The 18,738-nt window shown below is 38.6% G+C and overlaps 1 protein-coding gene across 3 annotated transcripts in view; it reads right to left on the bottom strand.

The window, feature by feature from the left end:
* Window positions 1–18,738, bottom strand: part of calcr (calcitonin receptor) — a 138,550-nt gene that overhangs the window by 42,624 nt on the left and 77,188 nt on the right. For all 3 annotated transcript variants that reach the window (XM_062983984.1, XM_008112528.3, XM_003222109.4), the window contains 3 exons: window positions 13,995–14,148; window positions 7,812–7,922; window positions 333–445 (listed from right to left, as the gene is read on the bottom strand). In XM_062983984.1, the coding sequence (XP_062840054.1) occupies window positions 333–445; window positions 7,812–7,922; window positions 13,995–14,145 (375 nt within the window). In that variant the 5' untranslated portion in view covers window positions 14,146–14,148. The remainder of the gene's footprint in view (window positions 1–332; window positions 446–7,811; window positions 7,923–13,994; window positions 14,149–18,738) is intronic.

The raw sequence follows: 18,738 nt of genomic DNA, 5'->3' as shown, positions 1-18,738 counted from the left end.
TAGGTCAACAATATCTGTTTGAGATTAATAAAATGTATACTTCTTCTATCAACAACCCTGGTTAACAGCACATTACACACAATCTTTGCTATGGATTACTGGTATGGATGTTCATTTAATTTCAAACAATTTCCCTTTAAGATATAGAATATGTGCGCTAGATTGTGATTCTTCTGAGGAGGATCAATAGGCAACACAACTGATGACTCTCCAACACCAAGGGAAATAAATGGATTTTTACTAAACTCATTGGACCTAATTGATTTCATCCCAACCTATACATTCACATGATTGTAAACTGTATTGTTTTAGCGGGTTAAAAAATTGCTTACCTTACGCTTTTCATTTGTGAAAGAGTTGCAGCGTGTATAGTTGGACCACGTTCGATTGCTTTCAGGGTGTCGGAACCACGTTCCTGTCTTATCACAGTATTTCGTTGCTGTTTCTAGTAAATCAAAAATGCAAGACACAATTCATTTAGCGAACCTAAATCTCTATGCTAAACCTCATTAGTTTTTATACATCTAATTAAGTTAGGTGACATTTAAATCTCATTTCTCATTTCAGTGAGATGGATTATGTCATGTTACACTTCATTTTGCTACAGGAACATAACAAGTTTTTACATATCCCAGTTATCTTCCTGTAAGACGTTATATTTGTGTCAGATATCTCTAGTACATACCCCCTGAATCTTTTTAATATTGTGGAATTCATCAAGACAATATGCTGCAATGGTAGTGGTCAATCTTGTTATAACTATGTGGTTCTCAACCTGGAGTCCCCAGATGTTTTTGGCCTTCAACTTCCAGAAATCCTAATAGCTGGTAAACTGGCTGGGATTTCTGGGAGTTGTAGGTCAAAAATACCTGGGGACCCCAGGTTGAGAACCACTGCTATAACTGATTACAAGAGTATTTTATTTTTATATTTTGTCCCACGATGGACTGAATATCTGCCACTACTTATTTACATAAAAACTGTGAGCTGCTGTTTAGAGATTTTCAAAAAGGAGGAGGATGCTTCACTTTTAATGTAGAACTACTTCAATTCTTAACCTTTGTTTCTATTCTACGATTAATACAATTCTTGCTGTGATTGCTTTTTGCAACATCTCCTGAAATACTGTAGCCCATTATTATGTTTTAATTATGGTCAAATGGTTTTTAGAGTGAAGACATAAATTGAATGCCAAAATGACATACACAGCTCCACCATGTCTCTTGGAAATTTTAGTGCATTTTAAAAAATAAAACCATTGTCAAATAGTTACTAGAGTGATGAGCTGATGTTGAGGGCAAAACTGCGTACACATAAATATTCACTCAAAGCACATCCATCTGTTGTCATACATACTCAGTCACAAATCACAGTTTTTCTAGTTCATGCACTTGTAACATCTACCTCTTTGCTGAACATGATTTATTAAAGGCACATGCAGCTTTTGGTTGAAGTGATTTATTTGATAAACACAACATTATGTTACAGTACATAGAACCAAAGCAAACTTTCAAAAAGAGCCACAGGACTTTAAAGAATAACAATTCTATTATGGAATATGTAAGTCATACTACATTTATCACTCTTTTCGATCATAGAAGTCTTGCTATAACAGAGAAACATCTAGCATTCTGGTAATAAAACCAAAGCAGTGGTAAGTAAAATATAATTGGCTCCCTGTATTTACAGATTCCACTATCCATGGCTTGAAAATGTGCAAAAAACAAAATCTTAAAAGCAAAGCTTGATTTTGCCATTTTCTATAAGGGACACCATTTTATTACACCATTATATAGAATGGAACTTGAGCATCTATGGATCTTGGCATCCACGTGGTCTTTTTCAGACTGAAGACCATCCTGGGAGAGATTTCTTGGCCAATTGACATCTCTTCTTTGGAGATGCCAAGCTGCTTAGAGGTGGCACCCTTCCTATCCTGATGATGGTAACTTCCAAGTCTAGATTGTTAGGATCTAGTAGCAACTGAACAGGGAACAAGTATCCAGGCACGGACCAATGCAAAAAGCAGGATCCAAAGGGATTATTTAGAAGTCAAACGGGAAATCCTAAGTGTATGCAACCAAACAACAGCTAGGAGAGGGCAGTTCAAGAGCCAAGTCTAACACAATCCAAACTCAGGTGCCAGTAGTCCAATCACAACAAGATGTCATGGCACATAGGAAAAACTGACACACATCCAGAAACAAAGATTTTAAAGAGTTTCTCCATTCCAGAACTGAGGCATAAATTGCTAAGCTGTTTGGATGCCACCTAGAGCTAAGTTATAGCTCAGCAGCTGTTCTCTATAGCAAGTTCCTCTGACAACCTTGTGTTGAACCCTTTCCTTCATTCTGCATAATTCTTGCCCACTGGAAAATGGTCCACTCACCTTCTGTGCTAAAAACTCTCGGCTTGTACTACATTGTCCTCATTAAAGCCTCAAAATTCGCAACTCATATAAAGTGGGGACATAAAGGCATAGCTCAAGCCAACACCAGAACCATATGATGTTCCTCTAGGGGTTGGCTACAAAACCCTACACAATTTAGCAGCAAGGTATTTAGATCCTTCTATTCTCTGACATGAGCCTTCCTGAGCTATAATATTTTTAAGAGAATGTATTTTTTTTCTGGTCTGCCAATATTTGAAGTACATTTGGTGAGTTGTCCTCAGGTTTTGAAATTAAGGATCGCATTGAATCTTTCACTGATGATCTAGAAGAGCATTATACAGTAGAGTCTCACTTATCCAACGTTCTGGATTATCCAACACATTTTTGTAGTCAATGTTTTCAATACATTGTGATATTTTGGTGCTAAATTCGTAAATACAGTAATTACTACATAGCACTACTGTGTATTGAACTACTTTTTCTGTCAAATTTGTTGTATAACATGATAATTTGGTGCTTAACTTGTAAAACCATAACCTAATTTGATGTTTAATAGGCTTTTCCTTAATCTCTCCTTATTATCCAACATATTCACTTATCCAACGTTCTGCCGGCCCGTTTACATTGGATAAGCGAGACTCTACTGTATATGTATATGTATATGTATGTGTGTGTGTATGTATATATATATATGTGTGTGTGTGTGTGTGTGTGTGTGTGTGTGTGTATAGCATTTTTATATTGCCTCCTATCCCACAAGGGCTTCCGAAGCAGTGAACAAATAAAAACATTTTAAACAATACAGAGATTTAAAAAACCACAAAAGAACACATAAAATGCTGTTTAAAAACAATCTTAAAATTTAATTTCCAAACAGTTAAGCAAAGCACTTTCAGACATTAAATTCCATGTGGAAGAACTGAAGATGGATAAAGGTTCTCCTGGTCACAACTGCAATCTGGCTTTTCAGGATCACCCTCAAGCTACAACTCTGATCTTTCTGAAGAGAGCAACACATCAAGAACAGACTATAAATCTATCTGCAGGTTGGTTTTATTATTGACTAACAGCACATCCATCTTGTCTGGATTAAGCCTCGGTATGGTTATCCTTATCCAATCCTTCATTGCATTCAGTCAATGATTTAGGATTTTCTCAGCCTCCTTGGTGCCAGTTACAGAGGAGAGATAAAGTTTGGTGTCATCAACATACCGATGACATCCAACCGCCAATCTTTAGAATACCTCTCCCAGCAGCTTCTAGATGCTAAAAAGCATTAGCATAGGGATAGTATTGACCCATTAGATCAGTGGTTCTCAACCTGTGGGTCCCCAGATGTTTTGGCCTTCAAGTCGCAGAAATTCTAACAGCTGGTAAACTGGCTGGGATTTCTGGGAGTTTTAGGCCAAAACACCTGGGGACCCACAGGTTGAGAACCATTGCATTAGACAAACTCTGTCTTGGACCCAAGAACTGATATTTTACCTGTCTTGCTTTTTGTTTGTGTGCCTTTTTGGGTTTCATTCCTGTTTATTGCATTCTGTTATGTTTGCATTATTTGATGGAAAAGAAAGATGTACATTTAATGAAGAGATTATACACACACGCGCACACAGAGTATCCCTTATCCAAAATGCTTTGGATTTTTATGTATTTGCACATACATAAATCTCATGGAGATCTTATAGAGATGAGGCTGAAGTCTAAACATGAAATTCATGCTTCATATGCACCTTATACACATAGCCTGAAGGCAATTTTTATACAAGATCTTAAATAATTTTGTGCCTGAGACAAAGTTGGTGTACACTGAAACATCAGAAAGTAAAGATGTTACTATCTTAGTCATTCGTATGGAAAACTTTGATTTTGGAGTATTTTTTCACATATCTTCCACCTGACCGAAAGAAACAAAGGAACATGCTGGCAACAGAGGGAATGTGTTCACATTCTATGACCGAGAACATACTTTATATAGAAATCTTTGGAATAAACACATTCTATGCAGTCCAACTAAAATGTCTTCTGGAATAACTATATTTCAGCACAACAGTTTTTGGGATCCGAGGTTCAAGTGTGAATACGTGAAAAAGAACACACTCAGGTCATCCTAGATGCTTTCGTTACTATTGCATCTGTTGCCAGATATTATCCAAAGCTGGAAAGCACGTGAAGTCTTAAAACAGAGATGAAAAGTGATGATACAATAGAACACGATGTACCAAACTTTTGCCTGATGTTCTCCTATTGATATCCAAGAGATTGTTACATTAACAGCAGCCATTTCTCTCCTTCTGCAAGTGGGGAGGGATGGGGTGGGTTCAGCAGGTTAGAAAATCACTATTGTTTTGGGGGAGTTGTTGGGGGGGGGGAGGAAAAATCTTTGTTCTTGTAATTATGGAATCATAACTGTGTGGCTCTTTTTCCCCAGACCCTGTTCAGCAAGTCTGACTCATTGGCAATGAGCAAGAATAATCAATCAAAGGACATTCTCCTTGACAACCCTCTACATGGAAGGGCCATAATAAGGGGCTCTAAGCTTTTGGAACTTTTAACTACCTCAATATTGAATATTTGTTCCAATGCACTGTGCAGAATGCATAGAGGAAGGATTTAAAAATCATCTGCTTCAACTGATGCTATCTTTTCTTTGATGGGAAATATGTTGTATATGTAACCTAGGATGGCTATAAACCAGGAGTAACTAACTTAAGGTCTACGATAATATGTACCTTACTCAACCTTTCTTTCAATTCATGCAGCGTGTCATTGCCTTTCCTTTCTCCCTCCCTTCCTGTAATGGGGAAGATAATTTTCTTACTCCATGTAAAATGTTACTTTCTTCTTGTAGACATTCCAATGAAAACTGGATGAATCACAGCAATCTGTTGAACTGCATTAATGACCTTACACCTTCAGCTCATCTTGTTATATTATATGAGCCAAGTTCTGACCGTAATGGCACACAGAGTACAGATGATGATTAGAACTGAGGCAAAGACTAACATACTTATTTCACTCTCTTCTTTATGGCCTGAAACATTGGCTTTCACATCAATGTTTGGGTGGAGGAAAGCCAGCGAGGTGTAGTGGTTTGAGCTTTGGACGTCACCTCTGGAGAACAAGGTTTGAATCCCTTCTTGAACATAGAAATCCACTGTGTGTCTTTTGGAAAGTCACCTTCTCTCAGCCTCAGAGGAAGGCAAAGACAACCCCTCTTTGAACCAATCTTGCCAGGAAAAATCCCATAATAGGTTTGCCTTAAGTTCGCCATAAGTCAAGAACAACTTGAAGCCACAGAAAAACAATAAGGGCCACACAGAGTTCACCTATTACATTGTTCAATATCCCATCCACGGCTCTATCAATTACCTTCACCACTTTGTTGGTGAGTCTTTGCTGGTTGGAAAAGTTATCTTTTTTGGACTGGGGCTTCTAATGTTCTCCAGCCAGCATGGTTAGAACTTTTCCACAGCCATTTTTGTAGAATATGACCTTGGGCAGATTTTTCTCTTTTTTTGCCCAGTTATCCGAGAACACATAAGGAAAATGATGATGGTGACAGCGATAATTTCATATCTACTTCTCTCTAAGGATCCAAGTGAGGAGCAGCAACATATTAAAATATAACACGAACTATAATTTAAAAACACACGACACAAACATTTTTAAAAACAAAACACATAAACTAGTTAAAACAACAGTTTAAATAAACATATAGTACTAATGTGTACAATCAGTACACAATTTAAAATTCATAATTAAAAAAATGATCTGGATAGAACTGTCAGAAGAGACAGGTTTTTACTGCTGTTTTAAAAGCCGACAGCATATTCAGCTGTTGAATCGCTTATAGCATTTTTTTTCTCAATCTAGGGGAAGCTGAAGAAAAAAAATCCTTTGGGTGACAATTACCAGCCTTGTTCTGACTGACGGGAATAAATGTTCACCTGGGTTTGAAAAATATTATTACCTTTAAAGCTCTATATGGTTCATCTGCCTTGTACACTTAGATGAACTTTCTCTCTTCCTCTTCCATTTTTCCAATCCAATTTATGGAAAATCAATGCCTGTGTAAGTATCTGTTCGTTATGTTTTCAATACATAACTACCCTTGCAATTTAGACCCATTTGTTATTTTTGTGTACCTTCAAATTATTTCCATCTCATGGTGATCCTAAGGCAAATCTGTCACAGGATTTTCTTGGCAAGATTTGTTCAGAGAGAGAGATGCAGAGAAGTGTTCAAACATTAGGAAAACCGTCTTGGTGGTAAGAGCTGTTTGACAGTGGAATACGCTGCTTTAGAGTGTGGCGGAGTCTCCTTTGGAGTTTTTAAATAGAGGCGAGATGGCCATCTGTCAATAATGCTTTGACTGTGCATTCTTGGGTGGCAGGGGGTAGGAATGGATTACCTTTGTGGTTCCGTCCAACTCTCTGATTCCATAATTCTAGGGTTTGCCATCACTTGGCCGAGTATGATTTGTCCAAGGCCACCCTTCCATGGATGAGTGGGATACAAAAACTCTTGCTTTCCTTTGCTCTTGGTTATTTTACTTCTGCAATATCCCACCTTTCCAGCAGCACCAGGAAAAAGTATTTTTTTTTTAATTAAAAGCTCAGCTTCCATTCATCTGCTGGATTCTGTAATCCGAAGGGCAACTTGTCCATTCTCTGGTCAGATATATTTTAGTACATGAGTAAGCATTTTGGATTTGTGCTCAAATACCAGCATATCACCCATATTGTTTTGCTGACAAAAATGCAATTTAGAAATCTTCATGGCATTGGGACAACTAAACTATGGCAGATTAAGCTGATCACTCTTTCTGTTTCCATTTTTTAAAAAAAAAAAAACGTACATGAATAACCGCACTTGTCAGTTTTACAGTTTTGTAATCATTTTGAAGAATGCAGAATCTCAGTCTTTAGAACAACCCGCATTTCTATGAATAAAACATGCAGCAATAATGGGCAGAAGGCCCTCAGAGGCTTAATAAAGTGTTTTTTTTTTTGAGGCTTTGAAAAAATTCTTCCAAGAAATTTATATAGTTGTCTTAGACCATAAATTACAGGAGAGACACCTTGGGAATAACAAAATCTATTCTACAGAAATGAACCAGCTTTAGCAGCTGCTATTTAGTTCACTACAGCTAAAAATGGAATGATTAGAAAAACAGGCAACATTGACAATAAACAATGCCACTTTCCTTACATGGGCTTCAGAAGGCACATGTATAAATTGGATAATAATAATAATAATATGCCATAAAGAGAAATGTTATGTTCAGGAGTCAGGCTAGTAGAAAGGCAACATAGAAATGTTACAAATACATATTATTTAACATTCTAAAAACTTGTCCCCCATAATTTTCATAACCTACATACATGCATTTGGTGAAGATAAAAAGAAACACTACCGGTTGGATCAAAGTCTGGAAAATAATCAGGGCAATTTTGGTCAGCGAATTCTCCAGCAGGTGTATCATCCCAACATAGCCATCCATCCCATGTCCGGTTACAGAATAACCCTAGAAATTCAGAGAGAATAGAGCTTTATTGTTCAGAAGGGAAACCAATTGACTTTCTTTTCCTGAACAGATTAATCCCCTGCATTTATTCTGTCTGGCAAAGTATGTACATGACTCATATAAACAATTAGTAGTGTCACCATTCTTAAATTGGGGGATGTTATAGTATTCATTATAACTTCTGAATCTTTATCACAGGGCTAAGAATAAGCAGAGTCAGCTAACTGCCAGGTTTCTACGTTCCATTGAGGAGGACCACTTTTGGCTCATCCTGGACCTGCCTTTCCTTTTGACCATTGCAAATGTGATTGTTTATCTACCTCTTGCTCTTTCCCTGGATATATACCACCAAGCTGTAGTAGGAAGGAGGAGCAATCACTACCACTGCTTGCTTGCATGCTCCCTAAGTGACAAGGGACAGGTAGAAGAGAAGAAACAACAGCAATTGTTGTTTTTATTAGTTGTCACCAAGTATACTTTAACTTTTAACCCAAGAGCATTCTCAGATCTTGTAACCTTGGAACAGGAGGTCTTCAAACATTTTAAGCAGAGAGGTGATTCATGGTTCCTCAGACTGCTGGGGGCTGGACTACAGTTTGAAAAAAACCATGAACACATTCCTATGCACACTGCACATATCTTATTTGTAGTACAAAAAAAAGAAAGAATAATACAATATTTTAAATGAAGAACACTTTTAACCAACATAAACTTACCAGTATTTCAATGGGCCTGCTTTTGCCTGATGACATAGTCAAGTTAATTAGAATTATTGTTGCTATTTGCCTTGGAGTTGTTTAAGACTTAGGGCGACTCTAAGGACCTCATCACACGAGGTCTGGGCTCCGTCTTAGGACACTTCCAGGACAGAGCTAGGACAGGGCCCATCACATGATACAGGGCTACTTCTGGCAGTGCTCTGTCCTGGCGCCATTGTGGAAGCATCCTAGGACGGAACCCTGAGAACACAGGAAGCTTCCCGTGTTCTCATTAGGTAAACTGGGGAAAGCACGGGGGGAAGCTGGGCAGTGATGGTTTCCTCCATGGGATGGGGAAGGGGGCAATGCGGGATGTGGGGTGATGGTTTCCCCCGCTGCCAGCCAGATTTGCTCCACTGCCCCACAGATACCCCACAGATGCCCCCGCTTTCCCTTGGTTTGAGGTCATCAACGTGATGATGTCCGAATTCTAAAGGTTAGGGCGGGCCAGGTAAATGATGTTGGAAGGCTGTGAGTAGACTGAAATGCAATTTTAGAGATGGAAACATTTTGAAAGTAATTGTTAAACATTATTTATATTATGCACATTACTGAGGATTTCACTTATTTTGCAACTGTCACTTTAATCTCCCTTTTTTCAAGTGCATTTTTCTCATGATGCATATTGTCTACATATTTCCCTCTGGGCTGCTAAACCTTTTGTTCAGTTTATTAATAAATCATAATAGTATCAGTGTGGGATCCTACATCACCATGTTTCTTTCTGACAAATACTCCATTGTCTCCCATTTTGGGGTTGTATTTTGGATGAGAGTGAAGTATTACCACATAGAATCAATGGACAAGATGGATAGGGGAGACGAAGTACTACTAAAAACATTTCTGAAAGATGGTAGCATTTTCTCTAGTATTTTTTTCTAATTTTGTACACATTTCTCATGCTACGAAATGAAAACGTGTTTTATAAAAATCTTTTTATCCATTTTTTTTAAATCTTTTTAAATCTTTTTAATCCATTTTTCATCCACACTCCCATTTTATATTAAAATGATCAACATTTCCTCCACACATGACCTTTATGTTATAAAAAAATTAAACTAATTTTATGTCTATATTGTTTGGGATGTGCATTTTCACTATGCTTATTTGTTGTCCTGGGTTATTTCTTGTTTCAATAAAACACTTACTCTCGTTTCCACCAATTTCTTTTTTGTACTCAGAATCTTTTAGTTTAATTCTCTGACTGTAATATTTTCAATTCAACAAGAGTGTGCTAGATTAAATGAACACATTTTATTACACAAAATCCTTCCTTTGTCATAATTCCTGCTGGGGGAAACAGCATGTGTTCCTAGCAATAAAGAAAGTTTTCTAGATGAGAGGTGGAAAACCTTCCTGTTGTGACTGGGATGCTGTTTCAGGCTTTGGACAGAAAAAAAAACCCAGATATATAATCAGATATATTCCACTACTAGGAACAGGAGGGAAAGCTTTATCGTAAGATTCAAAGGATTGGTCTTAGATATGTTCTGCATTTAGTTGCAAGAAAGAGGAGGTATATTATAGGAATATATATTCATGTTGCTGTTTTATACTGCATGAAGACGAGAGGTATAGGAATCCTGATGCATGGTCTGAAAGGTCTTACTGAAGGCACGCAGTATTGCAGCTCAGAACACATTACATGGAGGTCTGTCCCACACATTTAATTGGACTTAGTTCTCATTAGTTCTCTTGTAGTAAGGACTGTGGTGGAGGGGTGTGTGTGCTAAGACAAAAAGATTAAAAGGTAGGTTTTTGCTGACATGCAAGATTAAAAGAAGGCTATACATTTTTAAAAGACCATTACTCAATCCTTCCCCAAAGGGGCACGCTCCAGGTGTGTTGGACTACAACTCTCATTGACTATGGATGATGGGACAGTGTAGAGCAGTAAAAAAACTCACATTGGCATGTTCAACTTCAGTTCAGCAATGTATTACGGTCTATGACCAGAATATATAGAAATGGGTGCAGGTGCCCGAAAAGGGGAATCGCAGTTCCCATAAAAGTCAGATAAAAGAACAAGTTAAAAACATGCTATAATAAAAACAAATTAAAAGCAGACTATTAGCAGGGTCAGCTAATAGTAAATATCAATCCACTAAGTGGCTCTGGAGGGGGATAGAGGGAGCATTTGCAGTCTTTCAGTTATAACAGATTGCTCTGGCTACAGGCTCTGTGGGGTCAGTCATCGTTCGTCTGATGGAAATTGCTGCCGCACAGAACCTGGAGACACTATAGGTTATTGCAGAACAGGAGTCTGAGAGCAGCAGAGAGGTGTAGAGCAGTAGTTCTCAACCTGGGATCCACAGGTGTTTTGGTCTTCAACTCCCAGAAATGCTAACAGCTGGTAAACTGACTGGGATTTCTGGGAGTTGTAGGCCAAAACACCTGGAGACCCACAAGTTGAGAACCACTTGTGTAGAGCAAAACATACCTGAAGTGTGTGGGTTGTGGAGAAGCTGCTGTATACAATCAGTCAAATGATGTGTGATTGATTCAGCATCTCAAGATGCCAACTGGTTGCTGTGCACAATCTGTATTTAATTTCCACTGCACATGGGGATAGTGGGGCTGGGGTTTATGCTCTTATCCTCAACACTCTTTCAGCCCCTCACAAATTGAGGCAAACATCTGAACAGGGCTGAAGTAATTCCTATTCAGGAAAGATGTACATTTAGCAGGATTCCCTTTTGGCCTCTGACCCATTTGTTCAGTACCAAGCCAAAGCATTTCAATCTGAGGTAATGTTCAAATGGGACAACTTTTGCATAATAATAATAATAATAATAATAATAATAATAATAATAATAATAATATAACTTTATTTTATACCCCTCCTCTATCTCCCCAAAGGGGACTCAGGGAGGCTTACATGGGACCAAGCCCGAATAAAAACAATAGCAATATAAAACACAATGATAGACAAGAGACATGCACAATTATAAAAATTAAACATTACCCAATAAAAACAAATGACAAAAACTAATAAAAACATGGATTAAAATGGAGAGGTTGTAAAAGTAGACTGGGTAAGGTGCACCATATAAATATTGTAAACACAAGGTGACTGATAAAGTGCTGAAAATTCTTGGAAGTGCAAACTGGGATGGGAGTAGACCCTGTGTCTATATCAAGTTGACAAAGGTAAAAAGTACAAGTGCATAAGACTTTAAAGACATGGTCTGGGAGAATAGAATTACTAATTAAGGAGTAGTTATGGATATTTTGACCAGTAATATCCCAACTATATTGATTAAGAGCAGGAAACGGGCAGACCTTACTAAGAGGAAGTTTTTAGTTGATGACACAATAGCCCCTTCAATTATATTTTCATTTGACAAGGCTGAGGTCACAACTGCACTGTTCTGTACAATTTGTGCTATAAGTCAGGCCTGAAAAAAAATAAAGAATAACAATACAGTAGAGGCTCACTTATCCAACATAAACGGGCTGGCAGAACGTTGGATAAGTGAATATGTTGGATAATAAGGAGGCATTAAGGAAAAGCCTATTAAACATCAAATTAGGTTATGATTTTACAAATGAAGCACCAAAACATCACGTTAGACAACAAATTTGGTAGAAAAAGTAGTTCAATACGCAGTAATGCTATGTAGTAATTACTGTATTTATGAATTTAGCACCAAAATATCACGATATATTGAAAACATTGACTATAAAAATGCGTTGGATAATCCAGAACATTGGGTAAGCATGTGTTGGATAAGTGAGACTCTACTGTACTACCAAAATTTATTGATTTTACAAATCTATTACTTGATTCTAAAAAATATGAAATTGACCTATAGCTGGAATTTTCAGAAAAGAAGTTCAGCCTTCTAAATAAATTCACAAATTGTTTAAAAAGAATATTGCACTGCTTCTTAAACTGTGGATCCTGACCCCAAATGGCAAATGAAAAAATGAATGAAAAATTTCATTAAATATTTGGCAACAGTAAAAGATTTCTGAATGTCAACCATTTACACATATCTGTTAGCAACAATGTGCAGAAAATGCATCAGCTGTACTCCACAAAAATGTAAATCAACCTGTTTAGGAAGCCTTGCAAATACTGATTTATTTTTTAGTTAATTTCTGTTTTTTGAAATGTATTTTATATACCTATTTATTTATTCATTTACCCCATTTGTACCCCGCTTTTCTCCACCCCGGAGGGGACTCAAGGTGGCTTACATAGGCACTTGTTCAATGCCTTCAGAATATATATCAGACATAAGTTTAAAATATTAACAAATTAAAATTCATACAATGACATTAAAACCTAACAATCAATTAAAATCACGTCATCCAAAAATAGTAGTCTAAAGTCGTTCCATGGTCATTGCACATATTACACATCTACCCTGTTTCCCCTAAAATAAGACATCCCCAGAAAATAAGACCTAGTAGAGGTTTTGCTGAATTGCTAAATATAAGGCCTCCCCTGAAAGTAAGACCTAGCAAAGTTTTTGTTTGGAAGCATGCAGGATCGGTAAATGTACATGCCATAGATTGTTGTACATGGAAATAAAGGTAGTAACAAGAAATAATAGTAATAATATTATAATAACTTTATTCTTATATCCCACCTCCATCTCCCAGAAGGGACTCAGGGCAGCTTACACAGGGACAAGCCCAACAACAACATAAATTTACATACGAACAGAAATTTAAAACAGTAATTTAAAAACAGTATAGCGATAAAATATAATATAGAAATTCTTGAAAGGATTCACAGTTTGGTTACGATGGTTTGTGATGACAACTACCGTACAGTAGATAATACATTTTCATTTTTAAAAAATTCAACCATAAATGTGAATTCTTCTTTGTAGAAAAATAAGACATCCCCTGAAAATAAGACCTAGCGCCTCTTTGGGAGCAAAAATTAATATAAGACACTGTCTTATTTTCAGGGAAACAGGGTATTATAGCACTATGTTCTTATCCAAAAGCTTGATCCCAGAAGCAGGGCCTCCCTATATACCTGACGTCACATAAAAATTCCTCAGACGGAAAGAGGTCACAAGTGGACAAAGTTTAAGAAGCACTGGTCTATTGAACATATCAAAACTAGCTTTAAAATTAGGAGATTGCGCTGTAGGTCAACTATTGCAAACTTTTTCCTTTTCACTGTTTATAAAGTCATTTGTAATTTCCAACTTGCATTTATCACCAAAACAAATAATATGCCCATTGTGCTTATTATAGCTCTGATTATTCAGAAAGTGATTTTTCCTTTATTCTTACAGCATTTCAGAAACGCATTTGAGTATTTTCTTTTCTTATTTGCTTTTTGTTGTACCTTTTTTCTTGTAAGGAGGTGTTCTGTTCATCCTCTCATAGCACTTGAACTGCGAATCTACTATCTTCTGAGGTATTGCTGAGTGTTCGGTTGCTACAGGCGCTAAGGTGGGGTCAGTATAACTTACAGTAGAAGAGAGAGTTGGAGCCATTCTCTATACAAAGAGGAAAATCTGTTAATGCATGTGAGTACAGCCAGGATATAATCAGAAACAGGAGGTGGTCATCATTCGCACTTCAAAGACCATTTATCTGTACATATACTTAAAGTTGCCATGGAGATTTGATGTTTTCTTTGCAAAAATATAGTATTTTACTATCCATGACACACTTCTTTAGAGGAGGCAAAATACAGGTTTGAATGAGCCGTTGCAAAGGAAGGCATGCTTTTGATTATCTACAGAAGCTTCTGTTGTGTCTCCAACATCTATTCATTTCACTGGGATATGTGTTAGAACATAATTATATATATTTTAACAAGTGGATGTTAAAGAACACGGTATATTTTACAAACAATACAAACCGATATTGGGGGACATTCATGAATAACACTATACAACAATAATATACCACCCAGCGGTCCTGGTTTAGCCTTAAGTGCTTTCCACTTTCTTAACAGCTTTAAAAATGTCAAGATGGACATTTTACTAAAGTCAGGACATAAATTTCAGACTTTTCTTTGCTTAAAATAGTAGTTTTAAGCATTCTTCCTCATTAATAATATTTGTTTTTTGTTTCCTGACCACAGCCAAGGGCAAAATTCCACCTCCCCTTTATTCTTTTGCTTACTTCATCGCCTGGAAATAGAGCAGTTTTAGTTCAGTTTGATGCAACTGAAGTAAACTGAGGATAAAAGTGAAAAATAGAGAAGAGAGAAGCTGGGACATTTTAAAAGCATACTTAATAATACTGGCAATCTCTTTCATCTTGCTACTTACCCTTAAGGGTAAACTTCTAAGAGGTTGCTTTCTATACCCCAAACAGCTTTAACCGAGGTTGCATTGCCAGATAAAATTCAGATTATCTGCTTTGAACTGGATTACATGGCAGTGTAGACTAACATAATCTAGTTCAAAACAGATAATCTGGATTTTATCTGGCAGTGTAGATGGGTCCTGAGTTTCTTCTGGTTTTGAAATCTAGTGTACCGGCCTGAAATCTATCTGCTTGCAGGTCTCCAAGTACTCCTATCTCCTGATATAACTCCGATTTTTAATAAAGAAGTCTTCCTCCTAAATTAGCATAAAGAATCTTATAAATGACCATCAGAGAAGCTGGCTTTTGGTCTTTTAGCTCATTACAGGCAATCCTGTAGAAACCACAAGGATTTGCAGTCATGTACAACAATCTACATTTATGGGATGATCTCTCTGAGCTCAGTAGCAGACTGCTTGCTGAAGCTTTCCCCCTATTCCCTGGGGTTTGCGTGGAGTGAAAGAGACCCGCAGACTGTTGCTGGTCAGTGCTGGGGAGCAACAGCTTTACTGGTGTTTGTGGGGGTGAGAGAGACCCACAGACTGTTGCTGGTTGGTGCTGAGGGAGAGAGATCCATAGTGCTGAGCAGGCCCGGCCCAACAGGGCACGCTGGCCACGCCCCCACGTTGGGCGCCACCTTCCCAGGGGCGCTATTGAGCCCCTGGGAGGCGGGGCCACACCTGGCGGATGCGGGGCCGTGTGACGCGGAGGCATGGCCAGGTCTGGCCCCGCCTCCCACAGGGCGCAGCCAGACCAGGGCGCACCCCACGGGAAGCGGGACCGACCACGCCTCCCACAGCGCGTGTCCGCTGCAGTGGGAGTCCTTTCAGGCTGCGGCCTGGAAGAACTCCTGCCGCAGCTTGGCTGCGCCAAGGCGCGCCCCGTGGGAGCTGTGCACCCTGGCCCCGCCTCCCACACCGCCCGCACTGCGGGAGGCGTGGCCGCCCGGCGTGGGAGGCGGGGTTAGGGCACGGGAGGCGGGGCCAGTCCTGGCCATGCCTCCTGCGGCGCAGGGGAGGGGGCGCAAAAAAAATGTGCGTACCCCTTTAAATTTCCTCGGGCTGATCCTGGTGCTGAGTAAAATGGTAGCCACAGCTTTACTTCTTCCCCCTGAGGACACACAATATCTAAAGCAGAGCGTCCTGCTCCTCACTTCACTGAGGAGTCTTTTACTTTCGCTTTCTATGTCTCCCTCAATGCCTCAGTTTGCAGAATGCACAGAACGCTGCATAACCACATCTATCACTACGTCTTTTTTTCGAGGTATGGCTTATATTGTGCACATGCTTAGAAACTCTTCTACAGCTTATTTTATGGTTCTGTCTTATTTTAGGTAAAACAGGGTATATTTACTAGGGCCAGGCTGAGCCTGTTGTATGTTTTCCAGGCTGTATGGCCATGTTCTAGAAGTATTTTCTCCTGACGTTTCACCCATATCTATGGCAGGCATCCTCAGAGGTTGTGAGGTATGGAGAAACTCAGCAAGGAAGGTTTATATATATCTGTGGGAAGTCCAGGGTGAGAGAAGAACTCTTGTCAGTTGGAGGCCAGCGTGAATGTTGCAGTTAATCACCCTAATTTGCATTGAATGGCTTCATCTACTTGCTACAAGAGTTCTTCCTTCACCCTGGACTTCCCACAGATATATATAAATCTTCCTTACTGAGTTTCTCCATACCTCACAACCTCCGAGGATGCCTGCCATAGATGTGGGCGAAACATCAGGAGAGAATACTTCTAGAACATGGCCATACAGCCCGGAAAACATACAACAACGCTGTGATCCCGGCCATGAAAGCTTTCGACAACACAAAAAGCACAGGCTTTTGGCAAATGGTAGATCTGCGTGAAGCCCGAAGGAGTGGATCGATGACAAATAGGATAGGATATATATAGAGGCATAGCCCTATAAAAAACAATCATCCACAAAACTTTTGAATTGTTAGAAGGTTTATTGCTAATGAAAAGCAACAGAGCAAGATAAAATTGAGTGCAGCCTGGCTGATTAATTTTCATAAGGCCAGCTGGATTGTTGAATTTCTTCCTCTAATTTTTTGTCAGCATATTTGTGTACGAACACTACCGGAAAGGGAATTTGAGAAGTCACATTGGAGATGTCAAGAGTCATAACATGGCCAATTCATAGATCTATCGTCTGATAGACTCTGGTGGCTATTTCAGGTAGCAGATTTCAGACATCATGAAAAACAGAAACTGGTAGTTATTAATTTATTACTATTAGTGCTAGGAGCCTGCGCCATTCTCTGACCCATCTTGTAACCTCCCTGCATCATGACTGCCATTAGAGACTGTATACCTCAATTCAGGTGAGGGACACCGTATTTGTTGCCTTAGGGTCAGCTTGGCTGTTTTATAATTTTGTATTTTACACAACTGCACTTTAAACTAGGTGCGCCACACACTATTCAGTTGGATTACATTAATATTAACAAACTCTAAATAATTCAGAAAAGACTGCTCCATCACAAAAACTAATGGTTGCAATTGCTTCATTATTTCTATGGATATGCAGAGGTCAGTTCTGCCACTACATGCCACACATTCCAGGGCAGTGCTTCTCAACCTATAGTCTTTTAAATGCTTGGGACTTCAACTTCCGGAATTGCCAACCGCTAGCCATGCTGCCTGGGTCTGCTGGGAGCTGGAGTCCAAAATGTCTGGAAGAGCTGAGATTGAGAACCATCATTATTGGACAAGGAGAGCAGGTCTGGGAAACAATATTCTGTTCTGGGGTCTTTCAAGGTATCACTGGTTGCCAAAAATGCCATAAACTAAAATTTAAAAACTGAAAGTGCTCAGTAGTTCTTACTTGGTTTTGAACAAGTATTTTTAAACTATATTAAACAGTTTGGTGGCGGCGGCAGTGGTTGGGTGTCAGGAGTTGCAATCTACGGTTCCCATGATTCCACATCATTGAGTGATGACAGTTAAAGTGATGTCAAAGTGCATTAATTCTACAATGTAGATGCACCCAAAGTGCCATTTTACTGCCCCCACTCTTGCCTATCATGTCAGTGGAGACATTTTCTATGTGCTTCTGAGCAAATCTTAATTCAGTAGGTATAAAGATTTGCTACTGACTTGCTTGCATTAGTTCCCTTCTATTTGCAAGAAAGCACACACTGTTATTTAATCTTCTATCAAAATGCTGTGTGCTGCCTCAGTAACAGTAATTCAAGACCTAATGGCAAAGTCAAAACAATGTTTGAAATATAAGATGATTTCAATGTTTTATATTTTGGACACTTACTGTTCCACTTTACCTTGACAACGTGAGCAGCTTAATCTATTACCAGTATTAAAACAATTCCCTTTTGCTAGATTAATTTTAGCCAGAACGATGATCTTAATTCTCATATGTGGTTTCTTGGAAATAAGTTACCTGTCCATTTTACATCCCATTTACCTTACTGCCACCGTGATGTTATTTAATGATTTAAACATAAGCTTGTTGCTGTGCAAGCAGAGGTAAACATGAATTCTTTCAAAGTTACATGCCGGTATTGCCATTGGTGATGCTGGAAGTTGATCTACAATACATCTGGAAGCCTAACCTCCCACAACCAGTTTGACCTAGCATGATTACTGTATATTTCCCAGATGATTTTTTTCAGAGGTTAAAAATAAATTATAATCACATTATTGATTGTATTTCCAGTTTCCAGATCCACCCAGGGTTCATACTATTTATTTAAACTGAGTGTAATTGACAGGTTTTTCCCATTAATGAAAAAATGCATTCTACCACT

This window comes from Anolis carolinensis, chromosome 6 (genome assembly GCF_035594765.1).
Source record: "Anolis carolinensis isolate JA03-04 chromosome 6, rAnoCar3.1.pri, whole genome shotgun sequence".
Classification (NCBI taxonomy): domain Eukaryota; kingdom Metazoa; phylum Chordata; class Lepidosauria; order Squamata; family Dactyloidae; genus Anolis; species Anolis carolinensis.
This window is presented reverse-complemented; position numbering and strand designations above follow the sequence as displayed.